We start from the raw sequence: 20,761 nt of genomic DNA, 5'->3' as shown, positions 1-20,761 counted from the left end.
AAGGCAGACACAAAATGTTGGAGTAACTCAGCGGGTCAGGCAGCATCTCTGGAGAGAAGGAATGGGTGATGTTTCGGGTCGAGTCCCTTCTTCAGACTGCATTAGCTAAGGTGTTAAGGTTCAATTTGTTAGCTCAGCATTGCTCAAAGATTGATGCTATGATTTGCTAGCATGCAAATACATAACACTCTTCATAACACGCAATGATACGAGTCCCTCAACAATTGCTTTGCTGCCATTACACAGAAAATCTAAAGCAATGGCAACAAAATAATTGGTGACTGATGTCAGGGGAGGGGCGGGACAAAGATAGGATGTAGTTGGAGACAGGAAGACAGTGGGAGAGCTGCGAAGGGGGAGGGGAAAGAGAGGGACAGAGGAACTATCTGAACTTGGAGAAGTCAATGTTCATACCGCTGGGGTGTAACCTGCCCAAGCGAAATATAAGATGCTGTTCCTCCAATTTGTGCTGGGCCTCACTATGATAATGGAGGAAGCCCATGACAGCAAGGTCAGACTGGGAGTGGGAGGGGGAGTTGAAGTGCTCAGCCACTGGGAGATCAGGTTGGTTAAGGCAGATTGAGCGAAGGTGTTGAGCAAAACAATCGCCGAGCCTGCGTTTGGTCTCGCCGATGTAGAGAAGTTAACATCTGGAACAGCGGATACAATAGATGAGGTTGGAGGAGGTGCAGGTGAACCTCTGCCTCACCTAGAAAGACTGTTTGGGTCCTTGGATGGGGTCTAGGAGGGAGGTAAAGGGACAGGTGTTGCATCTCCTGCGGTTGCAGGGGAAAGTACCTGGGGAGGGGGTGGTATGGGTGGGAAGGGACAGTGGACCAGGCAGTTACAGAGGGAATGGTCTCATGTAAAGGCAATCATATCATCGCAGAGAATAAAGTATCCCAAGTTAAAAGCCGTACACATTTTATGCCCAGAAAAACTAAAAAGTGAAAGGGGGGGGGGGGGGGGGGGGAGAGAGAGAGAGAGAGAGAGAATTAGATACACAAGAGACTGTTTTTGCTCAAGATTCCAGCTTATTCAAACTGCTAGAGGAACTCAGTGAGCCAAGCAGTATATGAGGAGAGAAATGAACAGACAGTTTTGGGTTGCAACCTGAAACACTGTTTGTCCTTTTCCTCCAGAAGTTTGTTTTTTGTTCAAGGGAAGAGAACAGCCAAAGATGAACCACATGGAAGAAAAGAGAAAGGTGGAAATTGGAAGCTGATCAATTACAATTGCCAATTTCAGGCGATGAACAAGAAACAACATTGACGCAAATCAAGCCGAGTTTACATTACATGCACAAGTGAAGTGAGGTACAGTTACAATGAAAAAGTTTGCTTACAGTAATGTCCCATGGAAGCAGACAACAAAAAAGATAAGAGAGGTAACCACCATGGAACAAGTGTTCCACGTTTCACAAAAATGCTAGGATCCTTGTGGGTTCAATAGCAGTTATATTTTTTTGGATGAACTGAAACAAAAGTGTCAGACAATGTAAAAATAAAATCATCCAAGAGGTAGTGACATAAAGACTGAGCCTGAGTTTAAAAGACCTGGTGCAGACCAAATATATCTATTTGAGTAAGGATGAATTATTGTAAATTTAACCCTTAACTAACACCTGACAACATTTTAGGAAAAAATTGTTTGGAAGGAATAAAACTAACTATTTAAGTCTTTTTGTGATGCTAGTAGCTTTGTTTGTTAACAAAGTTGGTCTTTGACAAAGCAATTGATCTCCTGCAGTTATAGTCAAAAATATGAAGGCAGCTTATTTCAATACTTGCGTTCAAGCATAACAATACGTCACGCATTAGTCTTCTGACAAAGATGAAGTGTACAGTGCCCTCCATATTGTTTGGGACAAAGAGCCATCATTTATTTATTTGCCTCTGTACTCCAGTTTGAGATTTGTAATAGAAAAAAATCACATGTGGTTAAAGTGCACATTGTCAGATTTTATTAAAGGGTATTTTTATACAGTTTGGTTCCACCATGTAGAAATTACAGCTGTGTTTATACATAGTCCCCCCATTTCAGGGCACCATAATGTTTGGGACACATGACTTCACAGGTGTTTGTAATTGCGCAGGTGTGTTTAATTGACTCCTTAATGCAGGTATAAGAGAGCTCTCAGCATCTAGTCTTTCCTCCAGTCTTTCCATCACCTTTGGAAACTTTTAATGCAGTTTATCAACATGATGACCAAAGTTGTGCCAATAAAGTCAAAGAACCCATTATGAGATGGGGAAACAAGAATAAAACTGTTAGAGACATCAGCCAAACCTTAGGCTTACCAAAATCAACTGTTTGGAACATCATTAAGAAGAAAGAGAGCACTGGTGTGCTTACTAAGCGCAAAGGGACTGGCAGGCTAAGGGAGACCTCAACAGCTGACGACAGAAGAATTCGCTCTATAATAAAGAAAGATCTCCAAACATCTGTCCGACAGATCAGAAACACTCTTCATGTGTGGATTTATCAATGACCATTGTCCGAAGAAGACTTCATGAACAGAAATACAGAGGCTACACTGCAAGATGCAAACCACTGGTTAGCCGCATAAACAGGATGGCCAGGTTACAGTTTGCCAAAGAGTACTTGAAAGAGCAACCACAGTTCTCGAAAAAGATATTGTGGACAGATGAGATGAAAATTAACTTATATCAGAGTGATGGCAAGAGTAAAGTATGGAGGAGAGAAGGAACTGCCCAAGATCCAAAGTATACCACCTCATCTGTGAAACACGGTGGCGGGGGTGTTATGGCCTGGGCATGTTTGGCTGTGGAAGGTACTGGCTCACTTATCTTCATTGATGATACAACTGCTAATGGTAGTAGCATAATGAATTCTGAAGTGTATAGATACATCTTATCTGCTCAAGTTCAAACAAATGCCTCAAAACCCTTTGGCCGACGGTTCATTCTACAGCAAGACAATGATCCCATACATACTGCTAAAGCTGCAAAGTTGTTCAAAGCTAAAAAATGATAAATTCTTGAGTGGCCAAGTCAATCACTTGATCTGAACCCAATTGAGCATGCCTTTTATATGCTGAAGAGAAAACTGAAGGGGACTAGCCCCCAAAACAAGCATAAGCTAAAGATGGCTGCAATACAGGCCTGGCAGAGCATTACCAGAGAAGAGACCCAGCAACTGGTGATGTCCATGAAACGCAGACTTCAGGCAGTCATTGCATGCAAAGGAATTATGCAACAAAATACTAAACATGACTACTTTCCATGACATTGCCGTGTCCCAAACATTATGGTGCCCTGAAATGGGGAGGACTATGTATAAACACTGGTGTAACTTTGACATGGTGAAACCAAAATGTATAAAAATAGCCTTTATTAAAATCTGACAATGTGCACTTTAACCACATGTGATTTTTTCTATTACAAATCTCAAATTGTGGAGTATAGAGGCAAATAAATAAATGATGGGACAAGGCTGATAAATCCCCAGGGCCTGATGGTCTGCATCCCAGGGTACTCAAGGAGGTGGCCATTTAAAATTGAGGTGAGAATAAACTTTTTCACCCAGAGAGTTGCGAATTTGTGGAATTCTCTGCCACAGAAGGCAGTGGAGGCCAATTCACTGGATGAATTTAAAAGAGAGTTAGATAGAGCTCAAGGGGCTAGTGGAATCAAAGGATATGGGGAGAAGGCAGGCACAGGTTACTGATTGTGGAGGATCAGCCATGATCACAATGAATGGCAGTGCTGGTTCGAAGGGCTAAATGGCCCCCACCTGCACCTATTTTCCATGTTTCTATGGGTCTTTGTCCCAAACATTATGGAGGACACTGTATATTCTAGCACACCTCTTTAATTTAGACTTAAGAGTCTAAATTATCTCTATCTTGCAGTCAATAATTCCACAGGCACCTGAGGTGATGTTAAGAGGATAACTATGTTTTTGTTCATTTGCAGAGTTCTAATTAGATGTTAACATTTTTCCCTGCAAGACTTCAGTTTTCAAAAATAAAATGAAAGTAGTTACAGGAATTATTTTGAGTTGTGAAAGTCAGCCCAAATATACTATGTTTTTTCATTATTATTGGTTTTTGTACAAGAGATATTTCCAAGGAAGCATTGCACTAGCTTGGCTGGAGCATACTGGTCAGCATGGGCGAGTTGGGCCAAAGGACCTGTTTCCAAGCTGTATGGCTCCATGAAAGTGAGATTGAAATATTATTTTATAAATTTTTAAATTCAGGCTGCAGTATAAAATTTGGTTTTGGATAAGTAAATTCATGGTTTACACAATTAAACAACAGAGCAGGTCAGGCAGCCTCTGTGGAAGGAAATGGACAATCAATGTTTCAGGGTAAGACGCCTTCACTGAGACTGAAAGAGTAGTAGTAGAGGAAGTAGGTGATGAGTGGAGAACAAAGACGTACAGGTATGTAGGTTAATTGGCTGGGTAAATGTTAAAAATTGTCCCTAGTGGGTGTAGGATAGTGTTAGTGTGCGGGGATCGCTGGGCGGCACGGACTTGGAGGGCCGAAAAGGCCTGTTTCCGGCTGTATATATATGATATGATATGATATGATAAAAGACTGTAGATTCTGTAATCTGATGAAGATTCGGTCTCGATCTGAAATGTTAACTCTTCATTTCCTTCTACAAATGCTGCCTGACTAGTTGAGTTCCTTCTAGATACTCTTTTTTGCTACAGATTCCAGTATATGCAGTCTCTTGTGCCTTCAATTTAAAACTGACATTTGCTCAGAATCTAATGATACGTTTCATTGTGTGAAGATAATCGTTATTTTACAAATTAGATTAAAATTTACCAATCTCTCTGGTTCTTACCACCTCACACTGCTCACCATTACTTGTTTGATAGACAAAAAGATGCCAAACACATATAACAGTTCACGCGCCGATATTGGCTGCTAGTTTTTAACTTTTTAGAGGTACAAGTACACATACCATTACAAAAAGACACTGCTACTAACCTATTTACAAACTATACCAGGTCGATCAAATCCCGAACAAACAGACTTAAGAACAGTTTTTACCCCAGGGCCATACGAGAACTGAACACTACCTTGCACTAGGCAACACCGTTAAAAAATCGGTCATATAATTGTATTTAATTGTATTTATGTATTTATTTGTTTTTGCATTTATTGCATATATGTTTGTACGCACCGTCAGGATTGGCTATTTTTTAATTTCGTTGTACTCGTTGCAATGACAATAAATGAATATTATTATTATTATTATTATTATTATTATTACTTACTGAAAGGTAACAAGAAATTTGTAAAGGGGAAAAAACCTCCAGCTGTGTTTTAAGTGCTTTTTCTTTGTTTAGGGCAGCAAAATATCTTATTCCAAAGGTGTGTCTGCAATGTTCAAGCAATTCGCACAAATTGAAATGGACTTAGATGAGTGGGGGCAGGGAGAAATCTTTCTGAGATGACTTTCAGCTGACAGAGCAAACACATACAGCAGCTGCAATAACAATGTGGGTTCAGCTATATGCTTTCAGAAACAAAAGTCACATTTAAATGAGGCCACCAGTAGAAATGCTGTTAGCAATGGAAGAGTTAGTTTAACTTTCTTAATAATTACACAAAATTTAGTTCTAAGTAGATTAATAGAAATAAATGTGTGTACTGACAGTAGGCCCTTACAGCATTGTATGTACTCATCAGGCATGGGTCAATTGGTGGAGTCTAACCTCTTTTCAGAAGATTGTGGTTTCTTCACACTTCAGAGAGCTCAGCATAAGGATCTAGGCTATCACATAAGCACAGCACTAAGAGAATGACGTTTTTAAGGATGAGACAAGGTACAGTTGCCCCACCTTTCCTCGCAGTTGGATGTAAACAATGTCATCGTATTATTTCAAAAAAGAGCTGCAAGTTATCTCCAGCATCCTAACATTTCCTTCTCCAGTCACATCAAAACAGATGGAGGGAGACACAAGAAACTGAAGCAAAAAACAACCTACTGGAGAAACTTTACAGTTAAACAGCATCTGTGGAAGCAAAATGATAGTCGACATTTTTACTTATCATATTTATTTTTACACATTTTTAAGGGTTATAGGCTGAATACTTTGCATTGTACTAAAACTGAAAATGCAAAAACTACAAAATGTGTTATTCCCAATGTGTTTGCAACTTATTGTCAGGATACACAACTATTAATGCATACAGATGTGATTTAATTTAAGAAGTTTTGCAGCACATATGTAATTAACTGCATTAAAATTATGTTATCTTTTTACATTTAAATTGGAACTTAAAAAAAAAAGATTTTTATATGCTGCATAAGTTGGAAGTCTTAAATAAGAACAGAAAATGCTAGAAGAACCCAAATATTTTTCTTTGGGCAGCTTACACCCCAGCTGTATGAACATTGATTTCTCTAACTTCAGATAGTTTCTCTGTCCCTCTTGCCCCCTTCCCAGTTCTCCCACTGTCTTCCTGTCTCCAACTACATCCTATCTTTGTCCCGCCCCCTCCCCTGACATCAGTCTGAAGAAGGGTCTCGAGCCAAAACGTCACCCATTCCTTCTCTTCTGAGATGTTGCCTCACCCGCTGAGTTACTCCAGCATGTTGTGATACTTCCAAGTTCTGATGATCAGGATCAAACTGAAATGTGGACAGATTTTTCTCTCTACACATCTATCCTAACATGCTGAGAATTTCCAGCCTTGCCTTACAGAACAAATGTTGTTGATTTTAAACATGCTTAGGTTTACTTAGAGACCAAATAAATCTTTCATCCTCTTAGTTAATATTGTATACAATGAGGAACTGCTTCATCTGGCATTTGAAAATACTTGGTAACTGATAAAAATGTATATAGGGAACACAATAGTCTGCCACCTTAGTTAGGTTCGAGAAATATGAATATTCATTTTCAAAATGACGAGTACAAAGTCTATCCACTCTGTTAGGTTTAGAACATGTTTGATCTCAGTGTTCTTTCTCAGAAGAGTGTTGCCAAAGGCACTTTTGTAAAATGGTATAACAATGTAGTAATAATATGTTTCATGCCAACTTTTTCTCATTCATTTATGGAAAAATTATATATTTGGAGCAAATGTCACATCTGTTCAGACATCAGGAAAACTTTAACAGTTAACAGTCCTGCCCTTTCCTCTGTTAATATCATCCAATATTTACACCTCCTCCAGACAGATTAACTGCCACCAATAAGCCTTCACCAATTTCTTTTAACCAACGGTAATGAGTCATCCACTTTCTCTTGGAATCACGGACATCCTTTTATCCCCCCCCACCCCACCCAAGTGAATGGGGACAGTCACTCCCCACACTGTTCTGTAACATAAAACATGCCTACTTTCTAAATTTCCCTTGATTTGGTAAAAGATCATGGATTTGAAACATTAACTTTGTTTATCGCTCCACAAATGCTGCCTGACCTGCTGCTTATTTCCAGCATTTGCTTGTTTTAATGCGTATTCATAAAACTGTATCAGAATGCATTTGTGTGCACAGGATATAATAGTGAAATGACATTTGGGTCTGTGACGCTAATATTATAATTGAGGGTCTTGCCATTTCAGGCTCTGAATTTCATTCTGATAAATGGAAGATGCCTGCGCATCACCTGTTTTAACGTTGGTTAAACACCAGTTACCTCAGAGTCATAACATTGACATTGCCATCCTGAAAGAGACAAGATGAACAGAAGATGAACAGAAGATGAACAGCTTTAAAAAAAAGGTGGTGGACACGCCACCTCCTGGGAGAGCAATATCTTCTTCAAAGAATGGGTTTTGACATCAAGAATGAACTGGTTGACAACGTGTCCTCTGGGATAGGCATTCATTTCATGATCCTCTGGCTCACTTTAATATGGAACCACATACCATAGGAATCAAAGCGCAAGTCCCAACCCTGGAAGTTATAGATTAGGCTAAGTAAACCTATTCATTGAGAAACCTCTAGCTAAATGCCAAGAGGAGACTAGCTGATCATCCTGGCTGACATCAAGGTCATGGTTGGAAAGGATACAAACTTCTTGATAGGGTGATTAACAAGGAAGGAGAAGGGAAAGTTACTTCCAGTGAAATCTTCCTCCTGACAAAATGCTTGGAACACCAATTGTCATAGCCAGCATTTGTTTCATCAGAGAGACAGGTGCAACACCACACTGATGTAGGTACCCTATGTCATTATGCAGCAAGAACAATACTGCAAAAATCTCTATACCACCTGAATCACAAAGAAGCTGAAGGCAGCTGAACCATCACCTAATCTACACTGTTATTTCCATCAGCCAGACCACAAGATCAAAGTGACAATGGAAATACAGCCAAAAGAAACCAAGATTGATTTTAGGGAATAATCACGATATTGAAGAATTAATTAACCACAAAAGAATGGCATTAAGGATGGGTAATTCTATCACATCTAAACGAAAATAAATAGTTCTCCGAGCACCTGATGGCAGAGATCGAACCAAACAACTCGTGACCTAAAGCACAAATGGTGGATGGAAAGAGTGCAGGTGATACACTAGGTGATGCACGTGCATTCTTCAGCATTCTCAAGACCAGCTAAAGCCCAAAAACTCAGGAAGTCGTCCGCTGAAAGCCAAGAATGAGACGAGACTTTATCAAGGACAAGTAGTCAGCCAGGACTCAATGAAGAACTTCTCAATCAAGACTCTGTCCTCGAGGAGAGTGCACTTGCCACCATTCCACAAAACTCTACTCGATCTAACAAAACAATATGCCAAATGAAAAACAACAAAGCTTTGGAACCAATTGATAGAGACTGCTGAAGTTTTACAATTCCTATGTATTCATAGCCTCCTCTGCCTCATCTAGGAAGAGGGCATGCAAAAGAACTTTAGAGATGCAATAATCTGAATATCTTCACAATAGGCGACAAATCAGACTGCAACTACAAAAGAGAAGCCTCCACAATGAGAATCATGACAAGGGTTATTACTCTTCAACTGTCTCCTCAATGTTAAACAGCGACTCCACGTTTAAAAATGTGGACTCAGCCATCTAAAAGTACATTGAACATGACCTTCATCATGATACAGACTTAAGAAAAAAAGTAGGGAACATCATCAATGGCCTTTTCGAACTCTACAAAAGACTGAATTGGTCAACTGTGAGGGAAATCTTTCTCAAATTTAATGGCCTCAGAAAGTCAAATGTGTTCTATGTCAACAACATAAAACAAGAGCTAAATATTCCGATCAATCCGAAGAAGGGTCTCGACCCGAAACGTCACCCATTCTTTCTCTCCTAGATGCTGCCTGACCTGGTGAGTTACTCCAGCATTTTGTGATACCTTAGAGTTAAATAGAGTGTTTAACTGTCATATGTATTAACAATGGAACAATGAAATTCTTACTTGCTGCAGCTGAACAGGCCTGTATGTGTGATACATGTAGATAAATATAATTATTAAAAAGTCAATGAATCATATAATAAAATGCTGACCAATTAATTTATTAACAAATTAATAAATGATATACAAGCATTATTATAACCAATCACTCAATACCTGCAAACATTGGGATCAAGCAAATCGCAATCTTTCACGCCACAATATTGAATCTCCCTTTCAATAAACTTAGCTTTGTTAACTTCCAAAACCAAGGTCATTCCAGCCACAGTCAATGAGCTGCAGCATGTAGACAGGGCTTGTGAACATGCACACTTAAAGCCCGAACTCCAAGTTTTTGTTGACTTGTTCACTGAAGCATATGCAAGAAGGGGCCTTAAACTAAATGTTCATGTCTCTACCAATGTTCCTAACACCCAAGCCCTATCACCCACCAAACAATAACATTCAAATCTGGAAGACATGGAATATTTCTCACATGTCACTTCTCAGTAAAGACAGACATCGCTGATGAAATTCACCACCATCTCACTGCATATTAATTTACTGCTCCTTAGGACTAGTACATATGAAATGTATCCTGATAGGAACTCGTATCATGTGACAAATTTAAAAACAAGTGCTAACCAATGTAACAGACATTACAATTCTGGTTTACATTCTTATTAAAGTAGCAAATGAAGTGTTTCTCACTGAACCTGTACACCTCTAGTTACAAGAGAAAATGTGTTACTGGCTATCCAGAATTACTAATTGCATTAATTATAAAGCATTGAACCTCATATGGCAAAGAATGAGTAAACCTGAAGGGAACTTCAAAAATAAAAATTGACATTTATTTAACAGACTTTCAATAGACTAAGCAGAAAATAAGCCGCATTGTGTTTAACTTATTATCATTAGCACAGACTTCATGAATTCTGACAGCATTTTTTCCACTTACTCAGTGTCCCAGAAGAATTTCAAAACCCAGAGAAAACACCAAATAGCTGAAAGTGTGGCAACGTGTGAAAATTATGCCTATTTCCTGCCCAGAAAGCCCTTTGCTGAAATTGATGGTAACTTAAATAAAATTAATTTACATGTTATACAAATACTAAAAGTGAAATAACTGCTTAATTCAATCAGTTTACACTCTTCTCATAAATGCTTACCATCAAAAATGATTTGACCTTGGTATGCACAGAAGTGCCAAGTGGCTGATGAAAAGCGACAGCTTTAATAATGAATGGGTTAAAATACAGTTGTTATTGTGGAAAAATGTATAAAATGTACAATTATATACTAGGAGGTTTGTTAGGGCTGTATTCTACCAGTTGCCATTGCACATGTTGGTGCCAATCAGACATTTGCTGCAACACTTCGCAAAACCCAATTAATCATTGCACCCTGTCCCTCCCTTCACAAAACTGGATGTTTGCCAGAAAGTCAATCTTTTTCAAATCAATTCAATACTTTTCCGTATTCATTCAAAATTTAAAAAGTAATATGGTCAATGACCTATACCGTAGTTGATTTTCTTGTAATATTTTACCCTTAAGTCAGGCAACTACTTTTTTTACCTCAGACAAGATAGTAATGGCTCAAGGCTTGTCGTGTACATTCATTCCATTGACCTCCGAAATGACCTATGCAAAGGCAGTCATGCATTGCACAGTAGTATAAATCTTCACAGACAAGTAAAACCTGTTCTGCTTGGCACAAAGCCCTCTAGCTGTAAAAGCTACTCACATTTATGGAGGAGGGCAAGAAGGGGCCGCATTTACACAGCACATATCATTCACCATGTAGCACACTTCGCACTATAAAAAAAACTAATTATTAATTGTATAGCTTTCTGACTCAAAGAAACAATTAAACAAATAAATACAAATTACTTGAATCTAATTAACCACTAGGTGTTTAAACTTTTTTTTTTTCCAATTTTGTCATATATATTGAAACAGGTTTTATGAGGTCATACAATAAAATTGAAGGATAATTTATCATTGACTGAATAGCTACCCAATTAAAATTATGCACCAGTGCAATAAATTTTATTTTTTCACAGTATTACTTGATCTTGGAGCAAATTCTTATTCCAAAAAAAAACTTTTATTTACAATATTTATCTTTATTGCTCAACAAATGCTGATAATTAGGCAGCCATGCCTTTTCAAATTTTTGTTTTAAATGAAGTACAAGTACACATAAACTGTGAACGCTTCCCAGTAGACCCGACTCACCCCAGAGGCCTCCCAGGGGACTGCAGAGAAGCCGGCAGTGAGGCCTGCCTGGGCCGAAGGAGCCTCAGCGGAGGCGACGATGGGAGCCTCGGCGGCGGGTGCTTCGGCGGTAGCGTGAGCCTCAACAGCAACTGGAGTCTTGGCTGTAGTGGGGTCTCAGCGGCAACGGGAGTCTCGGCAGCCGCCTCAGCAGCAGCGGGGACCTCACCGACAACGGGAGCGACAACGGGAGCATCAGCGGCAGCGAGAACCTCGTGGGGCCTTGCAATCGATCCGCAATCAATGGTCGATAAGCGTGAGGGTGGGGTGGGGGGAGGGGAAGTCAATGGGGACCCTGCGTGGGGGGGACCGCCTTAAGGGACAGTGGGAGAACAAAGGGGAACCCGGTTTGGGGGAGGGGGGGGCACTCTCATTTTGAATCCTCTGCCCAGGGGATAAGGATGTGTTCATTTGTTTGTTTGTTCATTTGTTCCGGTGAAGGCGCTGTGCACACAGCAGCCAGCCAACAGTCGCTTGTCTTTTTCTTTTCACTTTTAATTTCAAGTTTTTTTGTATACCTTGTTGTGTGTTGTGACTTTAGGGAGACCAATTTCCCTCCCAGGATGAATAAAGTTTTATCGTATCGTACATTTCATATTCCTAACATCAGGACAGCCTTATCCTGCAAAATATTCTTTAAGACCAAGAAGTATGTACAGAAGTGCTGACAGATTAGCAATTTCAACCTGAACATTTACTGTTTTTTCCCCATTGAAAAAGCCCAAGTTGAATTTAACTGCTAACTGCTCAACTGTACAGGGGAAAGAAAATAACCTATCCCATTGCTTAATCATGGAATTTGTTGGCTAATGCAGAATGGCATCATTTCAACTGTAACCAAATCAGTTAATGCCATCTTGTCCTTTTGACTGGAAGTTTAAACAGTGAAAATAAAATGAGAAAAACTGAACTTTTAGTGTTTTAAAGTTTTGTAAACTTAATTTTAATTTCTAAGCAAGTTTTAATTTCTAAACAAAATTAAATTGTTTCTTATTTTAATTTAATTTTGAAAGCTGATTCTCAGCACTGGATTAGTGGAACAGTTGACCTGGCAGAATTTTATTGTCAGTTCATATTGTCAGAGTTTGTCAAGAACATAAACTACAAAGTAATAATGCCAATCCAACTCACCATCATTTGAAAAATGCTGATGCAGCATCTCTGATGTGCAAAATAAAGTTAACATGTCTGCTAAATAACATTTCAATGGGGTCCCATCCCTCATGGATATTGGGCTACTGCAGGAAAGTGATGCTGAGGGATGATCTTATTGGGTGACATAAAGACATGACATTTTCATGTTCTCCTCAAGGATGTTGCCTGACCCTGCCGATTATTTTCAGCATTTTATGCTTTCATTTCAGATTTCCTGCATGTGCAATATTCTGCTTAAAACTCTTCTTTTTTTTTTAAAAGCTTAAAAAAAAAGCTTGACCAAAAGTATGGGATGTAAATATTATAAACATGGCTTATCTACCTGACAGATGGAATTCAGTGATTCTCATAATCCCCTCCACACCCTACCCCCTTCTTGGGAATCTTGTTTGTCCACTGAAGGCAAGGAATGTGGCTGGCCAATCCCAGAACCATTTCTCTCTCAGAGCAACAAAACGTTGCAACTCTGCTGAACTGCTGATTGACAGACAAAAAGTAGGAAAGATGAAAGCGGTGATGGGGGGAGGGAGAGGAAGGGTCATCAGAGGGAGAAGGGAATGAGAGGAAGTAGAAGGAGAGAATAGAGGGATTGTAAAATAGAATGGGAAATAATGGACTGGTTATAAAAATAAGAGAAAGGGGAGCATTAAAGTAAAATCTTCTGATACACTAAAAAAGTTGTGGGAAAAAAATATTGTCATCTCACCCTCTTGCTTCCTTACTACATCCTGGACTTACCTATTCAGTCCAGCTCGTTGGGTGGGGACCTGCGAGTCTTACTCTATATTACATGGAGATACATACCCGCATCTAAACTTAAAATACCATTTCCCCTCCCAAAGTATTTCTGTACAGAACTGCCTGTCCTTCATTTGGCGACTTCCCATGTTAGAAAATTGCAACAGTACAGATCAATGCTATAAGAGAAAGAAGCCCAAGAATGACTTGCCAACCAAATACCTGTAGAATAGTTAAGAATAAATTAGACTCATTATTGACGATAATATTCATGATTTGCTTGTGAATCTGCTTTGTTACACAAGAAATTGATAAAGATTAACCATTTCTGACCAGTACTGCAACTTCTCTACAGAAGTTTAACCTACCAGTGTTTTTCTTGAATGAACTTCTCCAGAGTTTTAAAATTATTTATCAACCTAAGCCCAAGCACTTTTACAGGATCATAAGTCGCAACCAAATACAGGTGCCACACGTTTTACGCAGGGGTTAAGTTCCTGAAAAGCAGAATGTAATTCTAAAACAATTCTAAATAAATTAATAATATAATGACCTATGCAGCCAAGTTTTGGCATAAATTTGAACGCATTATTTCAAAAATACAGCATATAAATTTGGTTTTGATATTAAATAAGTGCATTATTTCACAATTGCATAAATAAAACATGTGTAAAATGCAAGGTGCCTGTATATTTAACAGGTCCCTTTGAAAATTCTATTTCAATGTTGAGCATATCAGGGGGCAAGTATTAAATATTCGTTGTTCCCACTCCCACACTACATCTTACCAAATAAGGATAAAATCAAAAGTGGTGCCTATACAATGTGGAGCAGACACAACAGCTTTACTACATTTTCAAACTGGAAACCAATACTGTAGAATAGTAAATTGGTTCATGACCTTCTTGGCTCGTTGTGAAATATTTAATGTTTTGAAGTACAATGTAATTTCAAATCATAACCCATGTAGATGTCAAATCTTGTAATGCGCTCTTAGTTTCTATTACTTGATTGATCTTTCATGCGTGTCAAGATATATTAAAGATATTAGGACCTGATCAAATGTATCGGCAGACATTGTGGGGAGCTAGGAATCAAATTGTGCCCCAGCAGAGATATTTTCACCAACAAGTAAGGTGCCAGAAAGGATCTAAATGCATTTGGAAAGACAAGAACTGATTAGCGATAGCATGGCTTAATCATGTCTCATGAATTTGATTGAGTTTTTTTTGGAGAGGTCACCAAGAAGCTTAGTGAAGACAATGCAGTATCTACATGGACTTTAGCAAGGCCTTTGACAAGGTACCCCTGGTAGGCTGGCCTGGATGGTAAGATCACATGAGATCCCAAGGTAAGCTAGCCAATTGGATACAAAATTGGCTTCATGGTAGGAGATAGGTGTGGTAGTAGAGGGTTAGTTTTGAGACTGGAGACCTGTAACAAGTGGTGTGCCACAGGGATCAGTGCTGGATCCACTTTGTTCATTAATTATGTTAACAATTTGGAAGAGAACGTAGGGAATAATTAATAGGTTTGTTGATGACAGTGAAGAAGGTTATCCAAAATTACAAGGGATCAACTAGGCCAATGGGCAGAGGAGTGGCAGATGAAGTTCCATTCAGGATAATACAATTATGTATTATGTATGAATAATACAATAATGTATTTTGGTAAGACAAACCCGGGCAGAACATCCATAGTAGGTTCTGGGGAGTGCTGTAGAACAGAGGGACTAGGGGTGCAGGTACATAGTCGCATGAAAGTGGTAATAGGGTGCTGAGGATATATGGCATGCTAACCAACATTGGTCAGAGTACAGACACTCCCCAACTTATGTAAAGATTAGATTCTGTAAACCCTTATGCAAGTCAGGTTTTACATGTCGGAATCACCTTAAAACTAGGTAGAAACAAAGAACTGTTGATGCTGGTTAATACGCAAAGGACACAAAGCGTTGGAGTAATTCAGCAATCGGTCTAAAGAAGGGTCCCGACCCAAAACATCCGTGCACTCCAGAGATGCTGCCTGACCCGCTGAGTTACTCAGCACCTTGTCATTTCACCTTAAAACTCGACGTTGATGGCACAGGTCTGCACCAGTGAGCCCTTCTTCAGCAGCTGGTACACCTTGTGAAGATGTAGGCCAGGAGTTGCTCTCCACCACTTCCCTCATTCTCACTCACTTTGCCAGTGTTGCACAGACAGTGGCCGAAATTGGAAGAGCAATGCTTTTATATCTATGAAATGGAAGGGAAGCCATCCCCTCCTTGGAGTAACACAAGTCATTTTGGAAAAGGGACCACCTATTGTGAATTGTTTAGGTAGTCCAAGTTTATGTAAGTCACCTACTATGTTAGTCGAGGAGTGTGTATTAAATACAGGAGTTATGGAGGCCTCCTTCGGGGTACTGTGCACAGTTATGGTTGCCCAGCTATTGGAAGAATGATTAGTAGGACTAGATGTTACAATCCCTAAGGTTTGCACTACAATTGACTGGTGTTGTTCTTGGGGGTGACCACTAGGTGATGTTGCTACCATTCCGACACATCTTCAGTTGTGTACCTCAACATCACTGGGTGTTTCGGCCTTTTATCACAAGACACCCTCAGTTGAGGCAGGCCCACCGCAGAGTGATCAGACCTGGGTGTGTGTCTTATGGTTAGCCTCAAGATGGTCACGTGGCAGCCCAGACAGTATCTTTTCTTTTCAGCCACAGCCAGTGACTGCACCGTTCAGCGGCATTTGCAAGTTCTTTGATTGCCCTCCTTTGGGCCTGCCCTCTGACTCCAACTTCCCTCAAGAGCCTTGCAGTGGAACTGGCTACAAAGCCCCTGCACCCCACCTCCACTGGACGCACTCTTACACTCCAACCTCGCTCCTCTGCCTCTACTGCAAGGTTGGAATATCTCAGCCTTTTCCTTTCAAATGCTTCGTTCATAGCCTCCTCCCAGGGCACCGTCAGCTCAATGATGTAAACACGCCGACAGGAGTTGGACCAGAGGATGAGGTCTGGTCGCAGGTTGGTAGCTGCGATTTCAACTGGGAAGGAAAGCCTCTGGCCTAGGTCAACCCGCATTTCCCAGTCTCTGGCTGCGCTCAGTGGGCATGAGTTGAGAGGCGAGGTGGTAGTCTTCCGTTTCTCTCCTTCCCAGATGAACGATTGGATTTGCGGGAATGGTAGCTGGGCATTGATAGGCATGGCGTTGGTGGTAACTCTCTTGCACTCGAGTGCAGCTGCCAAACACCTCAGCACCTGGTTGTGTCGCCAGGTGTATCTGCCTTGTGTTAGGCTGGTCTTACAACCGACCAGGATGTGCTTGAGGTTTGCTGGAACTGCACACAGGGGGCAGGCTGGATCCTCTCCCAGCCAAAGATTTAAGTTTATGGGAGAGGGAAGGACGTCATATGTGGCTCTGATAATTAAACCAGAAAGAGTGCAAAAAAGATTCAGAAGAATGTTGATGGATATAATGGGTTGTATTTATAAGGAGAGGCTGGCTAGGCTCGGTCTTTTAACATGGGGAATGTCAAGCAACTCAACCAGCATGCTTCAAAGTGTTTTCCATCACTGTTAACCAATAGCACTGATGTCATGGTCCCTGTTTATCTCAGAATGGCCTTGCTGAAAACAGAAGCTTCAACAAGTAAATTTGAATGGTTTATTACTGTCACGTGTACCAAGATACAGTGAAATGCTCTGTTTGCGTGCTATCCAGTCAAATTGTTCTATATACGAGTACAATTAAGCCATACACAAACACAACTGGCAGTGCAAGAGAAAAATACAAGAGTGCAGAATATAGTGTTATACCATTATAATTATAAAGAAGTCTATGGTTAGAAGATTGGGACTACGGGAGGACTATTCAGCAATCTGGTAGCATTGTCACCAATTTAGAAAATGCTCGTGCTGTGAATTTTACTGTGGCTCCCAGATGGCTCCATTCAGATGGTGCAATTCAAAGCATGAGCATTTTCTGTTGGTCACAATCATAACTTATTTTCTAAAAAAATCAATGAAAATATCAGAATCATTCCATCTAATAGGTAAATACTCAGATTAAAATTGATGTCCATTAATCACTCATTTAATTGCAAGTGCAAAAACAGAATCTTTTAAATTATTTTTTAAATTAAGAATGGAGAATCTGGATGCATCTATATATGATGTAGGATATTCATTTAGACTGCCAATCCAATTGTGAGTTAAAAGGGCAGAAATCAGTTATCTAGCATTGTTAAGGATGTAGACGGTTATTGTGTCTCAAATTTTTAGCCAATATTGGCAACAAGTAGAAAACGCATAATTTGGAAATTAGACTCAAGGGACTGGAAAATGGCAGCTGCACAAAATGGGGAAAAGTCAGATATGAGCGATTGGGTGATTTTCCGAGCTTAAAGCAGAGAAGTAGATGTCTGAATATGCAATTGATTGTCCATGGAGATTAGTGAAACTGAGCAACTGAAATGAAATTGATCTATTCCATTATCGTTTCCCACTTTTCCTTTAAAATTATGATTCCACAACTTGGCAATCACAAAATATTAAATCCATGTATAATCATGCATCTTTGTTCAATGGCTCAGAAGATCTCTACTCAAAGACTGAGACGCATGTGTTTCGACATTTTAAAATGTCTCCACTGACCTCGTATACTGACTCAACCAGATGGACACCATTTCAACGGAGGTTCCACTGGCCTCAAGTATTCTGCAGGCCCTTCATTAATAAATGTAATTGCTTAAAGATGGAACACTGAACAATTCAAACTGTTAAATTGTAAAATAAGGATATAGCTATCATGTAAAGTTCTAATCAATGAGGTTCATTTCACATGAATAGAATAACCACAGATTATCAATTTGAAGAACCTATTTTCACAATCTCTAAACTTTTGATAATGTCAAATATATTTTTCCCTTTAACAAAAAGGGAGCACCAGTTATAGTAACTGCATTACAACTACGTAACTCTTTCAGGAATCCACTGCCAGATTGTAGCAATGGCTATGAAAATCATGAAACATACTTTACATAGAAGAAACATAATAATCTTCCTTTCTTCCCTATTTAGTAGCTTCATTATCCTGAAAGAGCTTGACAAATCACAACTAAAAGGACAACAGGGAAGGGAAAATATAAAGCTAAACCTTTACTGAAGTCTACATCAACATGTCTAACTTGGTCAGCAAGTGACCAACGAAGACACAATATTTAAAGATACCCTTAATTCCAATGTTAGATGTGATGGTGTGACACTAGAGCAAAATAAAATCCCTGAACAGCAAACCACATCAATAAGGATTCCTATGCACAATTCTCCAATATTACCATATTTTCAATTTTGCACAAGTGGAAGCAGAAATCATAGTATGGAAAAAACATGTCCTACTTCCTGACTGAACCAGTTTAAATACTGTGCACAGATCAAGTTGCCATTAATGTGATGCTTTACTTTTGAAGTTTAAAATTAATTCTATTCAGCTGTACATTTTGTAGCCTCAAAGCAGAAAATCAAGACAAGTTAGCCAAGTCCTATATAACATTTTGAAAAGCCATTAGTTGGATTGTATTTATATACAGCATACTATATCCAAAGTATATAATCTCTTACCATTTTGATGCCAGTTGAGAATGTGACAGATTTAACTTTCCGTTGTGTTTCTAATTGCGTTTCCAATTGCACAACCCGGTCCTTGTGCTGAGCCAAGAGCATACTGGCAGGCAGCTGGGAACTCTCCTACCACAAACATTAATGACAGATTAGTCTCTTCAGCCCTTAAAACCTAGCATTCAGGAATCAAAATCATGAAAGCTTTTTAAAAAAAATCATATGCTCAATTTGTGAACGATCAAAGTCAACTAAACTGCATGGGTCACAGATTGAGCATAATATTAATTTCATTCAGTATTACATGGTTTAATGTGTTTTCTCATTTAGACAAGAAACATCTCTTTAATTATTTTCCTTATCAGCTTTTCAAGTGAAGACAAGAGGTGCGTAGGTTTCAGTTCTCTGGATGTGATTAATGTTATTTTGGAGAGATCCATCTTCAGTCAAGTTTACAAAAGGATGTTTAATAGATATTTACAGATGTATATTTTTCAATTTCACTTTGTTGTCTGCTTTTTAGAGCATCCTCTACTTTTTTCCTATCACTGTCCTTTTAATTTTGCATTCAATATATTTAATTATGAATAATATATTTATTCTGTGCTTTTTAATAATACCTTGCAACTTAAACTTATGACCATTCATCCCATGCTATCTTGCAGAGGAGCAATAGCATAATTCCCCCTCTCCTTAACTTCTCATACGCTTTCCAACATTCTCTCTCGTGAAAATCTATCAACTTTCCTTTGATTCTTTTTTACATTAATCTACAGCAAGGGGTGATTTACAGCAACCAATTAAAACCTTCTGGAACATGAGAGAATAAACAAAGAGGTGCAGGACTGATGTCCAACCTGCTGTGCAAACTGTTTCAAAGATATTTACAAATATTTAGAGGAATAACACTAACATTTGTCTTTGAATATACAAGGAGAATTACCAACCGTAAATGTTCAGCTCTTTTGCTTCAGCTCTATTTTTTTTTTGAGTCCTCTATTATCTTCTAAGTTTAGAGTTCAGATCCACACTTACCAGATCATCAATGAGGGCTTGTTTATTCTTTTTTTTTGCTAACTGCTGCATTTGCTCTTCCTGCAATAAAAGCATTCGTCTTCGATCATTCTCTTGCCGTTCAAATTCTAAAGTCTCCTCCAAGTCTTCTTGCTCCCGGGTCTAAAATAGAAAATAGTTGTATTTGCTGTAAGACAGCAATTTGATTTTACTGAAGAATACCAGATGCATCACTCATGCACCCCTAATTACAGCGTCTGATTTTTTTTTAAGGTATGACATTGGCTTCCAAATCAAATGGCCATGTTACAGAAACTTAGCATTAATGAGCACTGGCATTTCATGGGAAAGTTTAACAGGCAAAGCCAAATACATGGAGTGGTGCGTGATCTCAAGATGTCAATATGCTAAAAAAATATTGGAGGTGTGAGGTCAATCCTCAAGCCAAGAAACACTGAAATGATTGGAGTTCCAATAGTTACAGGCAGTTGCAGGCAATTCAAGAGAAAGTGAACCAAGTACAAACCTCTTCAAGCCAATTCCTGTCCCATCCTGAACTCACAAATCACTATTGCCAAAGTTATCTAGGAAATTCTGATTGCCATGGAATATCCA

At 39.2% G+C, this 20,761-nt stretch overlaps 1 protein-coding gene across 1 annotated transcript in view; it reads right to left on the bottom strand.

Moving 5' to 3' along the window:
- mnat1 (MNAT1 component of CDK activating kinase) overlaps positions 1 to 20,761 on the bottom strand; it is a 92,207-nt gene that overhangs the window by 49,600 nt on the left and 21,846 nt on the right. The window contains exons 5-6 of the mRNA XM_078406762.1: positions 20,168 to 20,308; positions 19,136 to 19,261 (exon numbers count right to left, since the gene is read on the bottom strand). Coding sequence (XP_078262888.1) covers positions 19,136 to 19,261; positions 20,168 to 20,308 — 267 coding nt within the window. The remainder of the gene's footprint in view (positions 1 to 19,135; positions 19,262 to 20,167; positions 20,309 to 20,761) is intronic.

Source organism: Rhinoraja longicauda, chromosome 10 (assembly GCF_053455715.1).
Source record: "Rhinoraja longicauda isolate Sanriku21f chromosome 10, sRhiLon1.1, whole genome shotgun sequence".
Taxonomy (NCBI): domain Eukaryota; kingdom Metazoa; phylum Chordata; class Chondrichthyes; order Rajiformes; family Arhynchobatidae; genus Rhinoraja; species Rhinoraja longicauda.
Note: the sequence above shows the minus strand (reverse complement) of the source record. Positions and strands in the feature narration are given on the sequence as shown.